Below are 14,590 nucleotides of genomic sequence, written 5' to 3'. Positions count from 1 at the left end.
GCCTTTTTTTAGTATTTGTTCCTGCAGTTGGTTTCTTTCCAATTCCAACTCTTCAACCACACTCCGTAAACCTACTCAGGTCAAAGAAGAAAAATTCTCTCAAGACAAGTCTACCAAAATTCCTGAAGTCTAGAAATGGTTGCAGCTCCTTATTCAAAGCTCTCATGAGTGTTGGGCACAATCAGATCTCACCCATTTTCTAGTGGAAATATCCAAGCCACTACATCCCCAAAATTTAGATGGCAAAAGTAGTCTTTAATGCTGGAAAACCAAAATAAAGTTGCAGAGCTCAAGAACTCAGAGGATCTGGCAGAAATATTCTAATACTGAGCCACCACTATTGTGGCTCAACCAATAGTGTTGCTCATGTTACATTAACCACAAGTTAATCAGGTACTTGCAGGATCGTATCTTAAGTAATTATTAATAAACTGATCTGGACTGACAATTTTTAAGAGCCTATTCCACCTTAACAATAAAACGTAGTTGCCATCTTTACCACTGATATAAAAACATCAGCATTAAAAACTGAGAACTGTATTTTTAAATTAAACAGCAATGGAATGGAATTCGGGTTTGCAACATAACCGTGATATAAACTGGAAACACATTCAAAGGAACAAGACTCATAACTTAAAAAAAACCCACATGATCTTGCCACATGGGATACTTGATGGGCATCAAAGCTCATCCAATTCCAGTGCTCAGCCATATTTATGCTGTACTTGTGAGCCAGAACTAGGCAGTTCATCCAGCACGCACATGCTCAGAAATGAAAAGGAAGAAAACACAAGCCAAAAAAATCCAACAAAGATTAGAATACACCACAAATGGGCTGTTAGCTGAATTTGAAAACAAAAATAGACACAAAATGCAGATGCCGTGTGCATGCTTTAATCAACTGTCTAGTCGCTATCACACCTGCATTAGGTGAAGGGTACTCTGGCCACCAACCTCCCATGTTTTCTCCTTCAGCTGAGTCAGTGCTATCCAAGGTGACATTCAGTTCTTGGAAGCATTGTTTGCCATCGAAGGGGAATTCTTCCTACACACAAAACATGAGAAGGAAGTTTAAATTAAAGAAGGAAGCAAGCAGGGGTAAGATAATTCTGCCACTAAAACCACAGTGTCAATCAAAAATCCCAAAATTCAGCATGTGATTCAGGTGACCAAATGCAACTGTGTGGGATTGCTGTAGACTAGAGTGGCCTGCCCAGCTCCCAGCTATTACTTCCAGAAAAGCCACATCTCCCACAGGTTTTTTAAGGTATCTGCCAGCCTTTAAAAACACCCTCAGCCATCTGAGAAGCCAATGGATAACTGTATTTGGATACCTTAATTAGTCCCCTGATTTCTACAGCTAAGAGTGCTCTGAAGTATCACTTTACTAATTATATTCTTCCAATGGTCTGCTAATGAGAAAATTACATCCTAATTCTTACAAAAGTTACCATTTTTTCATGCAAGGTTCAGCACTACCTACCTAGAAGTCCACCTGAATGAAGTGGCACTAATTATTCCATAAAGCTCCACCAGCAAATAGATTTGTAAAGATTTTATTGAAGCCAAAAACGGCCTTAACATCTGAAGCACGCACATGGCTTCAGGCATGGGAATTACTCCAGAGAGAAGCTTGTGGTTTTTCAGTGGAAAGAAATAAGAGAGAGGTGTGATGCCATTGGAACTTCTCATCTTCTGGCTATGTACATGATCATTAAATTTATCAATGTTTTCAGTTCCAGTCTATGTTCTTAAGCTCCTAATGTTTTAAAGACTAAAGTACCACACAAATAACCGTGCTTTCCATATTTTTATTAGCAGACAGGTAAAATTTAACTCACATCTCTTTGAACCCACCTGCAGCTTCCTGCTGGTCTGACTGCCTTTTCTTCTTGCCTGCTGCAGCCTGCCCATTCCTTGAACTGTGGCCAGTTCCTCCTCCAGCTCCTGCTGCCCTGAGACTATGGCTGGATCGGAGCAGCCAGGAAAGAACCAGTCATCCTCGATCAGTTTTGTGCCACAGGAAAGCATTTACATTTACATCAGACACTACTACATGAAAAGAGACCAGGGACAGGGTGAAGTCCCTATGAATGACTGACAGGAACAAGATTAAAGATTAAAATCCACTGCATTCACCTTGTGATTTCCCTCCAACATTGCTATGTGGAACATAAAGTCTGAGTATCTCACTAAGAAGAAGGAAACTGAAGTCTAACTTCACTTCTTCATCAGCTCTAGAGGAAGACTTTATACAGGAGAGTGGGAAGGGTGAGGTTATACCATACTAAGAAGAAAAGCCAATCAATTAAAATGCCAAATCACATCTCAATTCAATTTACTAGTTTCAAATGTACCTAATTTGTATGATGAAAACACAGCTTTTTCAGCTGATGCCTTTTTAATCTCAACAATCACATTCATTTTTATAAAAACTTTAATTTTAGTACGAGCTCTCAAGCCAGATCATTTGAGGAAGTCACAAGCACGTGTTACAATGCAAACTGGCACCAAACCATCTTATCATAAATTAGTAACATCATTCTTTTCAAGACAAATACAGAATCACTAGTAAATACACACACTGAATAAACTGAGAATATGAGTGCTTAGGTGTGCATCCTGTTCATTGTTAGAAATGATTTGTCATCTGAAGTGCATTCCCATCTGTTTTGTGATACGACAGGACACGTTTGGGGTAAAGATTAGGAAACAACACGTGCCATGCAAAGCAGACACAACAGCACAGCCAGGGAAAGGGAGGGAAAGTAAAGGTGGCTCCATACTTTAATTGAGAGTTACATTAATTGGATAATTACAAATTTGGCTTCCAGCTTAATCACATGAATCCACAGTTGTCCTCACAGCACACAAAATCCAAAAAACTGATGTCGATGCATCTGTGAGGTCAACACCAGGAACTACCTGGAGATTCAGCCCTACAGGGAATACTCTGCTTTCATCTGAGTTGGCCAAGGATTACTTATACCACAGATTTCCTTAACTCACAATTCTGTAGCACCTGCTAGATTTAAATTCTTCCTATAATATTTCAAAATTACACACCTAATGTCTTGTCAGAAAAGATTAGTGGGGAAAAAAGATAAAGGAAAAAATAATGACCCCTTTCAAGTGGGACTGATAAACCGGACTATACTTCTGATTTCAATTACACTTTAGCTTCTTGCACTGTCATTTTATCAGTGTTTTACACACCTTTGTGTATTTTCTAGATTCTACTTTTTTTTTTTTATCATTATACATACTTTTTCAAGGCTGTGAAATAAATGCCAAATTTTGATGACAGGTCTTAAACCTCTGCTCACAGGAACTGCCAGTTAAGGGGTTCAAAGAATAAGATTTATTCCAGGTAAAAATTTAAGCCCTTCTCTGACACTGTCATGTAGGAACCCAATATATTCAGGCTCCTAAGTATCTGATAATGAAAAAAACAGTGAAATTACGATGGTCACAAGAAAAATGGAATTATAGAAATTGGGGCTTTAGAATGATTTAGCACACTCAGACAAGTGTTGAAACACCTCTAGTTAAGTTGAGCATTGCTTAAATAACAATTACTAAATAAATACATTTTCTAATGTTTTACAGTAGCTTAGGAAGCTTTTCATTTGCAATTATCTAACACAAAAACCTGAAAAATCTCCCAGGACACCTTTTTTCCAGATACACACTGCATATAAACTGACTATGATGTGCCTGTATTTCCTTGTGTCACTCTTCATGCTACATATTACTTACATTGGTAAGTAATATTGGTAGCTAATACTAATGCATGCAAAGTTCAGCAATTTATGGAATGGATGGAACATCATTTTTTTTTAAATACTAAGGAATTTCAGGTAGCACTAAGAATGAATTTGATTCTTACTTAGTCACAACCACTTGTGGCAAGCCAAGAAATTTGTCTCTAGATCAAGTTACAACATAAATATGGAGTCAGCTGTTACTACAGTGAAAAATGAAGATGATTTCATTAATATAAAAGAAGAAACAGGTATTGCAAGGCAGGAGAAACTCAAGTTAAAACCCAGCACTTGTTACATGTATTGCTAAAAACCACAAACCATCAACGGCAGACCTTACAAGGTACTGTTGGCAATTTTCTCCACAAGAAGCAAGAGCAGGAGAAATCGGCAACAGTACATTCCAAGGGGCCATTGCTGCAGGAACCTGCATGCACAAAACTGATGGGAAACTGTTCTCCCTGGCTGCCCAAATCGCAGTGGAGGGTAGGAGTGGAGGGGGAAGGGACGCTCAGGGCTCACCAGGTGGAACGGCAGGAAAAAAAGAAACAGAAAGGTCATGCTATTCCCAAGGGGAAAAAAATGCAAAATTAAACCTGGACTGAGGGAGAGGAAATTTTGTAAGTGTTATTAATATTGCACGTGGCTCAGTGGCCAGCACAGATGAGCTAACAGGTAGATTTAATGAAGGGGTATTATTCCCTTTCAATCCCAAAGCATAAATCCTTTGAAAAGAAGAGACGTGATCCTTGGAACATTTCTGTGCTTACACACTGAACTTTCAAATGGATCATGGAAATGCAAAATAATTCAATCGCAGATTGAAAAGAGAAGACTCCAATTAACTAACTGGATTCATTATGATGGTAGGTCCTGTGCATTAAAATTTGCCATTATTCCTCACACAGTTAACTAAGGGGACAAAAATTGTAACTTAGTCCAGATGGCATGGAAAGAGCAGCAAAAACCATCTGAAATTTAACCAGACTTTTATAACTTTTAACAGAAGCTACTTCAGTTTCTCATCAGCTGATTAATTAATAATTTAGCAAGCTATAAAACCTGACATTACTTGAAATGCTATTTTCTGTAGGTAATCTGGTATTTTTAACCACCTCCAAGCCACTTAGCATTATTCAGCTGGCTTATACAAGTGGCACCTACTAACAGATCACTAAATACCCTAAACAGAATTAATGAGGAATTTCCTAAAGAGAAACTCCATGTCAGGTACATTTTGCTTAAGCACCATCTTCATTCCTCTAATTCAAACCAACAGTACAGTCCCCCACACCTTCACCAGTTGCTCTAGGCAGACAGCTTTAATATTTCAATGGGGAACATTTATCATTGATAAAATATGGCTTTTTATCTTTTTTATCATTTTTCATATGCAGAAATAAGCCTTTCAAGCAGTCTTACAGAACAGCAGCTCAAATGGCAAACAGAACAGCACATCTACTTATAAAAATTATATAAAACAAGATGAATGTATGAAAAACAAACTCGAGGGAATAGGAAAAAGCAGAAATTGCAAATTTCAGCAATTTCACTAACTATACATATTTTATGACCACAGGAATGAGTTGTGGTGGTGTGCTATCAATTCGGTCTGAAGCACAGCAGACACACACAGATCTATAAAAACAGGATTGTTGTATTGGAAATGAAACAATTCACCTTCTCTCTCCTCCTCAATCTGAGCCATTCTCAAGGCCATGGCAGACTTCTCTTCTCGGACTTGGTCCCGGGACTCCTCTGACTCTGGGACATTTTCCTGCCATTCCAAGAGCTGACTCTGCAATTCATCCACACTACCTGATTCACTGGCCTAACAAGAGAAATTCTGCATTAAAATATATTTACCACACCCCTCTGCAAATGTAAATACGTTGTAAGTTGGCAAACCATCATAATTAACCACTTTCCATAAATAAAAATCTATGAAATTGGTAAATGCAGATTGTAAATATTGTAGATTATGTGAAAAACAATCCCCACGACTTCATAAAATATTACAAATACTTTGTCTACAAAATAACAACCACACTTTGATGACTCATGTTTAACATAGTTAAATAAATAGCAAACTGCTTGGAAAAATGTAATTTAAAGTGTGTGCACGGGAGGTAGAAATAAATCTTTATAATTCAAAACCTGTCATCTTGCTCTCCAACTGAACAGCCACTGACAATTCCACCTATCAGTAAATTAATTCTCAGCTCCAAAGTCCAGCTGACACACTTTTCAAAGTCTAATTAGCACCATTAATCAGTAAGTCATGCAAACCAATTTTCAAGTCAACCTGTGAAGCTGCTCTCTTTGTAACTTGGTCGAGATCAGCCTGCAGCTTCCTCTGCTGCTCTTCATAGAGCTCCAGCTTTTTCAGCAGTTCTTCTACAAAAACATAATACATTTGGTTCGTGAGGACACAAATAATTTATTTTTGCCTCTTTACTTCCGAATCATCTGCAAAAGACTTCCTTTTACCATTCTGAGTTCTGATTTCGTGCAATGACTGCAGTTTTGACTGTAGTTCCTCATTTTCCACTTCTAATTCTGACACACGATTGTTTAAGGCAGATACATCACTGTTCTTTGAGGAAAACTGAAAGAAAACACAGTTATGGAGGTGTCAAACACAGTAAAATCCCAGCAAAGTCAATGCAACCTTTTTTTCTTATTCTTTAGTAGTATCTAGAATAGCTGTTTTTCTAATACTTAAAGTGCAGTACAGCAGCTCATCTCTAACAAATTTGTACTATTTTTTATTTAAACAACATCTTGTATCAGCACTTTATGTCCATTGCATTTTCATACATTAATTCATAAAGTAAACTATTTTAATATTCTATTTACTCCCCAGTTTACTTTTTCCCAATCAAATCTCCAAGCACAGCAGTTGGAGAAAGTCACAGATTATTAAACATAAAGCTACACATACATTTTTCAGTTCATCCTCCAGCTGTTTGATTCTTGATTTGGACCAAGCCTTCATTTTCAAAAACTTGGCTTCAGATTTGCTGGCCTCTTCTGTTTTCAATTTCACTTGGACTGAGAAACAAGAAGCAGGAATTATTGAAAACCTTGGAAAGATTACTAATACAAGCCTTGTGTTCAATTTCTTTAGCATTTGGAAGTTACACAGTTACACAAGACAACAGCATTTACAGAAAAACGTAAGAATTAGAAACACAGTGAGAAATTCATAGTTCATGTGATTATCTTAGTGATCCTCTAACCCTCATTATTATAGTACTTGATCACTTTAATTAGTGTGGCAATAACATTCCATCAAATTTCACGTAGTTCCAATTGCAACGGGTATTAAATTGGCTCAAAATACAAAAAAGTCTGGGGCAAAGAAACCTTTAATATTGTCAGTGACAACTGTTTAGATAGGATACCTTCCAAATCTTCCATCTTCTCTTTGGCTATAGATTCCAGATCTTTGACTTCTTTGGAGTTACTCTGTCCACCACCACTCAATTCTGCCACCTGTTTCTGAAGCTGAACCAGGGCCTGATCTTTCTCTTGCAGCTCAGTTTCGTGTTTCTCTTGAATTTCATGCAGTTCAGCATCGTATTTCTCCTTAACTTTTGTCATTTCGAGCTCATGTTTCTCCATCATGTCTCTTAATTGGGCTCTCATTACATGTTTCTCAGCATCCAGTTTAGACTGGAGGTTTTCTTTTTCAGACAGAAGATGTTTCAGGTTTTCATTAATCTCCTGTTAAAAAAAAAACCAGCAGCACAAAAAACATTTATAATTTTAATGCAAAGTGGTTTTCCTACCACTGTCAAACATTATGGCACTTCTTACTTTCAGTTGCTGGTCCTTGGCATCCAGCTCTTTTTGCAAGACGTCAATCACCTGTGTCCTTCCCAGCATGACTTCTTCCTTTTCATGGAGCTTCTGTTTCAAGGCCTTTAGCAGCTACCAAAAATAAGAAGTTAAATAATCAAGCAATCTATAGAAGACTTATTTTTATTCTCCCAAGCAGACATTTGAACTGTGTCACAGAGTTTAGTAATTACATGATTCCCAATTCAAGCTGCTGAGTTTCCAGAGCAACGTACCTGCTCTAGGTCAGCACTCGCATCAGATTTAGCAGCTAATCTAAAAAGCTCCTGCTCATGTTTTTCTCTCTGTGCTTCCAGCTCCTTCTCCTTCTCCTGGATAATATTTTGAAACATACGTACCTAAAAGCACAAAGAAAATAAATACGAAACCAGTCCATAAACTATAGTAAAACCACACTGAACTGTCTAATTAAAGGTACAGCAAGATAACGGATTCCAAATTAAGCCTGAATCTTACTTCCAGTAACAGTAAATGCATTAATTAGTCAGTTATGTTCATTCCTAGTAAGTTTCTATCAATCAAGCCCGAACAGCAGTCTCCTCCTCAAACACCTGTATTCTACTTCCAACATGGTTTGTAGCTCTCTGACCATTTTCGTAAGAACTAGAAGTAACTTTTAGAACCCTGCATTTACTTACGTTTTCCATATATGTAGCTTCTTTTCCTTGGAAACGCTCTCTTTCCTTGTTTTGAATATTTTTCAGACTCTCGATCTGTTCCTGGAACAAGCTGCATTTTTCTTCACTGTCTCCCACCTTCTTGGTAAGGTTCTGCACCAGAATCTCCATGCTTTGCAGTGATGACTCTTTAGCTGCCAGCTGCTTCTTTACAATGCAAACCAAAAGACAATTAGCAGAAAAATGATACGGCAATCATGAAGCCTTTCCCTGGTAGGGACAAAATAATGAAGTAAATATACATAAATTAAGATAGTAAAGAATTTTTATTCACATGAATTAACTGTGTTTCAGAGAGGGGCTGAGCACATAACACATCAGAATTCACGGGTTCCTTGAAAACTCCACAGAGATTTTATAATTGAGCTGCTAATATACCTTCAGTTCTTCATTGGGCAGGAATATCTCATTGACAGCATCACTGGATCCACAGGCCACCTGCAAATCCCTGATGTAAGCATCCCTTTCAGACAGCTTCTTCTCCTTCTCCACCAGCATGGCATCCATGTCAGCCCCGCGGCTGCGCTGGGCCTCCAGCTCAGCATCCTGAAGGTGAAAAGGCAAAATTGTTTGTGGTCTGTACTTCCATCTCCAGCACAGAAGAATGGTTTGCATCATTTCCTTACTGCCTGTGTTAAAGTACTCCAAAAATTACAGTCAGATGTATAACTGGTTCTGTTTGAAGTGTAATCTTTGTTTACTGGACCTTTCCCTCTGAAATTCTGCAGCATTCCCATTCCTGCCACCCTCCCCGGAGAAGTTATGTCCACGAAACACCACAACATGAACTCAGCCCTTGCCTACATTTATTCCTGTTATGCCCTACTTTTTCAATGAGAAAAATTGAAGCAAACCAGTCTTTTTGTTCAAAATGCAAGATTTAAATACAACATTGACCCACGGAGCTCATCTTTGTGTATCCTATTCCATTTATCCAGGATTCACTGCTCACTGAAGGCACAATGACAGAATTCCCACTGCCCTTGCTGAGGCTTAACATATCAATTCCTCCACACAAAACTCCCAGAAGAGCTGTTCAGCAGCACAGAATTAAATACCTATTTAAATAAATATATTCCAACACAATCCTACACCACAAAGGTGAAAAGTCACATCATACAAAACACCACCTTCTTCTGTAACTCTTCATTCTTCTGTGTGATCTGGGATTCCAGCTCTTCAATTCTCCTTCTCAGCACTAATATTTTCCCTCGATTTGCTGCAGCATTTTCCTGGTCTCCATCTTTTGATGCCTACAAAAACAGGGAGGTTTGCATTCCATGAACAGGTAAGTCCTGGATTCTGTACCTCTACGTAGTCAGATAATATTGGTGAAAAAGCAGACTTTACTCATAGATTGTGTTTCAGTTGTCTTATATATTTTATATTCCATGTAGAAGATGGCACAGAATTTGTATTAAGCTTATAAAAGTCTTTGTATTTAAATTATTCATGATAATTCCTGCTAAAAAGTGGACTGGATGTGCTGCAAGGAGATTCACTTCCTCTAGCAATTGAAACTCATAATCTGGCAAATGTAGTCCATATAACTCCAAGGAAAACAGGACTATTGGGGGAAAACATGTAAAGTAAACCATTCCTAAGAATGTTTTTAATCAGAATTTCCACAGGTGTAATTGCTGTTTTATAGAAATTATCTGCCATTATCACAAATCAAGTGCAATTGCTAAGCACATGTTTTATTAGCCAAAAAAAAATCAGAAAAATACATTTTTACTGCACATTTTTGAGGACAACTGGGCACTGCAACAAATGGATAATTACTGTTTCCTTTCAGCACAGCTTTTAAATACAAATTCCCTTGAACAACTAAAGCCCCACTAAAGTTATTTTATTTTAGAAGCTGTATGAAGTCCTACCCTGAAGAAATACTTGCACAACTGTGTTACTACAAACACATCTGAGACTCTCTTGTTAACAGTAAAACACCTGTCACTTTCCAACACTTCATTTACATTTTGCTAATAAGGACAGCTTTACATATCCTAAAGAACAAGACAGGTTTTGTTTTCATTTCTTCTCCAAACCTTATCTGCCTGAATTCACATGTGTCAAAACTTCGCGCTGCTACTAGGATGAAGGAGTGAGAACTTTTTTACTAAAACAATTTGAAGGGAATGTGCAATTTTCTGATTTCTATTGAAAAAAAAAAAGAATTTAATAGAAACACAGATGAACTGACAGCACCCACACAGTCTACCCCAATCCTAACCTGACTCAACTCAAAATCTGAATTTCCCCATTGAGTCCAGCATGGAAAACTGCCTACAGCACCTCAGAAATTGTATCTGCTTTAAAATGTGAGGACACCTTACCTTTTTTGGTTCTGCTTTGGCCTCTGAGCCTCCTGCCACTGGTAACTGCTTCTTAAGTTCTTCCAGCTGCGAGGTTAATGATGCAACCTTGGCTTTGTTCTGCAGCTTCAGCTTGGCAAGTTTGGCATCAGCAGATTCCTTCTCCTCCTACAAACACCAAAGTCATGACAGACTAAATTAGCTACAGGGACAACTGCCTGCTTCGATTCTTCCATTAAAAGAAAAAAAGAGAGAGGGAGTAACCTGAAGTGATTAACAAAAAACATCTTCCCTGAAAAGACATTACAATGTTTCATTTTCATTATTTAAATTTTCTTTTCTTTAAATAAACTTTCTGCATATGGTGGTTATTACTGTACAGAATTTAAAGCCTTATGATATAAATTTCCCTATTTTTTTTCATAGCAATACAAATTCTAGGCTTGATTTTTTAGTGAGAATGACTTATTTTTTTATTAAAAAATACAAAAAGACAGACACCTTCATAATTGTGTAAAAGCTTATTTCGTTTTGTTTAAAGAGAACTTGATTTACAGTGAGTTTTAAAATATGCAGTATTTTAACATGTCTGTTCACACCCACAGGTAAAAAGGGCAGAAAGAAGCCTCTTATAGGAAGAGATCAACCTTATGATTTTTTTAAAAGCCTTCAGGAGATCAGATATAAATTCTTTCTAGTTCAATCCTGGAACAGAACACATGCTGGGAAAAAGCAGCACTGTCCAGGCCCTAGAACAGCTGCTTGTGACCATCCTAGAGCTGCTGTAATAGCTTGTAAAACGTTACAAAAATGACTGAAGGGGGGTTTTAAACAATGGTTTTGACATGACCACATGCACAGTACCTTTAACTGAAGATCTTTGCTCCGGAGCTCAGCATCCTTCTCTCTGACAAGCTCCTTCAGCTGTGCCAGGAGCTGCTCGGTGCTTGTCAGCTGCTCCGTCAGATCCGTCACTGCCGCGCTTCCCACGTCCCGGGAGGCTGCAGCCTGCGGATATTCAGGGGAACACTCAGCCTGGGGATATTCAGGGTGCTTTCAAACAGCCAAATGGGGCACACAGCACTGCTCCTCAAATGCCTACACATGGTGTCTCACTTCACTGCAACAGTCAGCAAATGCAAATACTAACACTTCCGTGGATTTTACATTCCCATAAGCAGACTGTTTTTACCAAGTCAAGTGGAATGCTAAACCTTATGAACTGCTTTAGGAATATTGGCTTCAAACACAGCAAAACCATCCAAGCATTCTAGGTATCAAAACCTGAATTTCCTCATTCACTGGATCTGTATTGTGACAGCCAGCAGTGCTACCAAATAAAATAAATACCCATAAAATATTGATATTGAACATACTCTAAAGTGTATCCAAAGATACACTGGGGATGGAGCTTATGTAACTCCTACAGATGTTTCCTTAAGGCAGGATAAGAAGAGCGAGGACAAGCACAGCAGCTGTGGTAGGCTGAGAGATTAAATATCAAGGACATAAGAAACAAGGACACAACCTGACTTTTAGAGCCCTAAAGCTGTCATGGTAAAACCAGTCAAACAACTGCTTTATGAAAGAGCAAATACATATGGTTAGCGTATGAAAAATGAAAGATACTAATAGTAGAAAGATTTAATAGTAATTCAGTACTTACTGCTGTTTTGGAAGGAGAATCATCTCCACTACCCCATTTCCACATAGTTCCACGATGGCTACGAAAACATAAATGAAATAATACCACAGTAAATATCAGGGACTCAAATAACTGTAATTAATTCACACTTCTATGTATCTCATTGTGAAGTGCTTGAGGGTGACAGCACCTCTGATCTCCACTACACCACCAGCTGCTGAGGAGTAACACTTCTCATTATATTCAAAACATACATAACGTGCCTTTTCTAAAAACTGCCAGTCAGTAAAATTGCCAATACTACCAAAAATAATCCAGAGAAGTCTTTAAAGAGTAAATGCCATGGAGTACTATTCAGCACAGCTGCTTCTCCAACATATAAATAGAAGATACAAACCACATATAGTTTGTTAATATTTAACCTGACCTTAACCACTGCCTGTCACTGCAGGAAAACAGGGATTACATCGATGCAGATTTCTAGAAAATCACACACTAAGGCTAAAACCATTAAATGACATCGAACTGCTTTAATTGCTGCGACTGCTGCATATCTGAGAAGTACAACCAGCACTGCACCTGCTCAGTAATTGTCACTCTCCACTAGCAACGCCCAGAGGAAAATCATGTGTCCTTTCCACTCTGTATTACAGACTCCTGAACGAGGCATTCACGGACCAGGCCTGAGATTGGAAAGCAGTTTATAGTAAGCATCAGCACACAGCTTCTCTTCAAAAGAATGCAGTCTGATAGCAGAGGCTGCTTTCAAAGCTGTTCATCACTTCAAAGCTAAACCCAAGAGTCACAGACTGCAACCTATGGCCCACATTACCTACAAGGCCAGACTGGATCTTCCTGAGGATCTCTCCTAACATTAAAATCAGCAAACAAGCCACGGGCGTGGGAATTACAGAACCTGTAAGTAAAACCCTCCTCTCATAACTACTCCAGACCTGTAACATCAAACCTGCTCCTGGTGAAAAGCTCACTTCCAGACACATGAAAGGGTTACCCAGGCACCAAGAGGACAGAATGACTCACTAGATGGAACTCCGCGGTGCATTTGTATTTCACTTGTAAATATTTCAGCTCACCTCCAGCTCTGACTGATGGAATCATTTTGCTTGTCTCACCTGCCAGCATTCCTACCTGAATACCTCAACCGCTCCCTTCCTGGTGTTTTTGGAACTCTGAGGAGTTTTCCAAACCAAGCCGGGAAACAAAACTGATCAGGCTTTTCTTACCCAGGATGAAATCAACCAAGGACGGTTTTTGCTTTTTTTTTCCTGAGGTACAGACAGCAAGTTAAAGCTGCAGTCTTTAACTAAAGCTGCAACCTCTCAACTCTTTATCTTCCACAAAACACAACAGACACCACTTCATTTTATAAAACATCTTCCTCCGATGCTCAAAGTACAACTGAGCTTCCAGCTCTTATCACAACAGGATGTTAGAAAAAGAAAAGTGGCAGCTTTGCCTTCCTAACTCATCCCCTACCAGCTACACCCAAATCAAGCTAAAAAAAACCTAATCATGGATTATTCATCTGGGCACTTTCCAGCCTCCTCAGTGCCCTGAGTCAGACCACAGGGCCCGGCTCAAGGGGCACATGACAGATTTGGGCAGCAGCTCATTCCAACTCTCAGTACTGAGGAAGGTGATGGCAGTCCCCTCCCTCCTCTGTGCCACAGGACTACAGCAGACAAACAAATTGTGTAAAAACCCAGCTAAGCCTAATATTATTTTAAACCCATTTCCTGAAACAATTCAGTGTTGGAAACACACCCACTAAAAAAAAATCCATTTTTATTTAATTATTGTCTCCTTGTATGAGCACACTTTTGCTTTTACCCACCAAGATGTTGGTTCTTCTGCTGAACAACCTAAATTTGCTTTCAAAAGATCTGTGCCATATATGAACTAGAAGCTCCTGGACAAAATTTTGGCCAAAATCTGCATGAACATACAACACACAGCACAAACTGAAGCAGTGTTAACCAAACCAAACACTCTGTAAAAATATAATGGAAGATTTATATAGCTATTACCTGGACCTGTTATAAGCACGACCTCTTAGTCACACTGACCACATTTAAATATTAACATGAATTATTACTTATTTTCCATAATAAATATATCTATAACACACAAGGAAAGCACTACTTTGTAAGAGTGACCCAGTAGCGAAACAGCAGATCAGAGCAGCGCAGGTGCGCGTGGGGCGTACAGAACTCCAGGGATTCATTTCCACCCTCTCCCTCATTTCCAGCCCCTCCTGCCCGGCTCCATCGGCGCCTGGCAATGGGCGTGCACGGCCCCCCCACC

At 38.8% G+C, this 14,590-nt stretch overlaps 1 protein-coding gene across 7 annotated transcripts in view; it reads right to left on the bottom strand.

The window, feature by feature from the left end:
- Positions 1 to 12,374, bottom strand: part of LOC103614740 (golgin subfamily A member 4-like) — a 42,824-nt gene extending 30,450 nt beyond the window's left edge. For 3 of the 7 annotated variants that reach the window (XM_017733024.1, XM_017733026.1, XM_017733025.1), the window contains exons 1-16: positions 12,287 to 12,374; positions 11,485 to 11,628; positions 10,642 to 10,788; positions 9,436 to 9,558; positions 8,684 to 8,851; positions 8,267 to 8,452; positions 7,844 to 7,966; positions 7,587 to 7,700; positions 7,172 to 7,493; positions 6,709 to 6,818; positions 6,255 to 6,372; positions 6,070 to 6,161; positions 5,444 to 5,595; positions 1,858 to 2,011; positions 922 to 1,045; positions 12 to 71 (exon numbers count right to left, since the gene is read on the bottom strand). In XM_017733024.1, the coding sequence (XP_017588513.1) occupies positions 12 to 71; positions 922 to 1,045; positions 1,858 to 2,011; positions 5,444 to 5,595; positions 6,070 to 6,161; positions 6,255 to 6,372; positions 6,709 to 6,818; positions 7,172 to 7,493; positions 7,587 to 7,700; positions 7,844 to 7,966; positions 8,267 to 8,452; positions 8,684 to 8,851; positions 9,436 to 9,558; positions 10,642 to 10,788; positions 11,485 to 11,628; positions 12,287 to 12,331 (2,182 nt within the window). In that variant the 5' untranslated portion in view covers positions 12,332 to 12,374. The remainder of the gene's footprint in view (positions 1 to 11; positions 72 to 921; positions 1,046 to 1,857; positions 2,012 to 5,443; positions 5,596 to 6,069; positions 6,162 to 6,254; positions 6,373 to 6,708; positions 6,819 to 7,171; positions 7,494 to 7,586; positions 7,701 to 7,843; positions 7,967 to 8,266; positions 8,453 to 8,683; positions 8,852 to 9,435; positions 9,559 to 10,641; positions 10,789 to 11,484; positions 11,629 to 12,286) is intronic. The other 4 variants (XM_017733028.1, XM_017733029.1, XM_017733030.1 and 1 more) reach the window with 4 other exon arrangements.
- Between the last annotated feature and the right edge of the window lie 2,216 nt (positions 12,375 to 14,590).

This window comes from Corvus brachyrhynchos, unplaced genomic scaffold, assembly GCF_000691975.1.
Source record: "Corvus brachyrhynchos isolate BGI_N302 unplaced genomic scaffold, ASM69197v1 scaffold315, whole genome shotgun sequence".
NCBI classification, from domain to species: Eukaryota; Metazoa; Chordata; class Aves; order Passeriformes; family Corvidae; genus Corvus; species Corvus brachyrhynchos.
The sequence above is the reverse complement of the archived record's forward strand: the minus strand, read 5'-3'. Positions and strand labels throughout refer to the sequence as shown.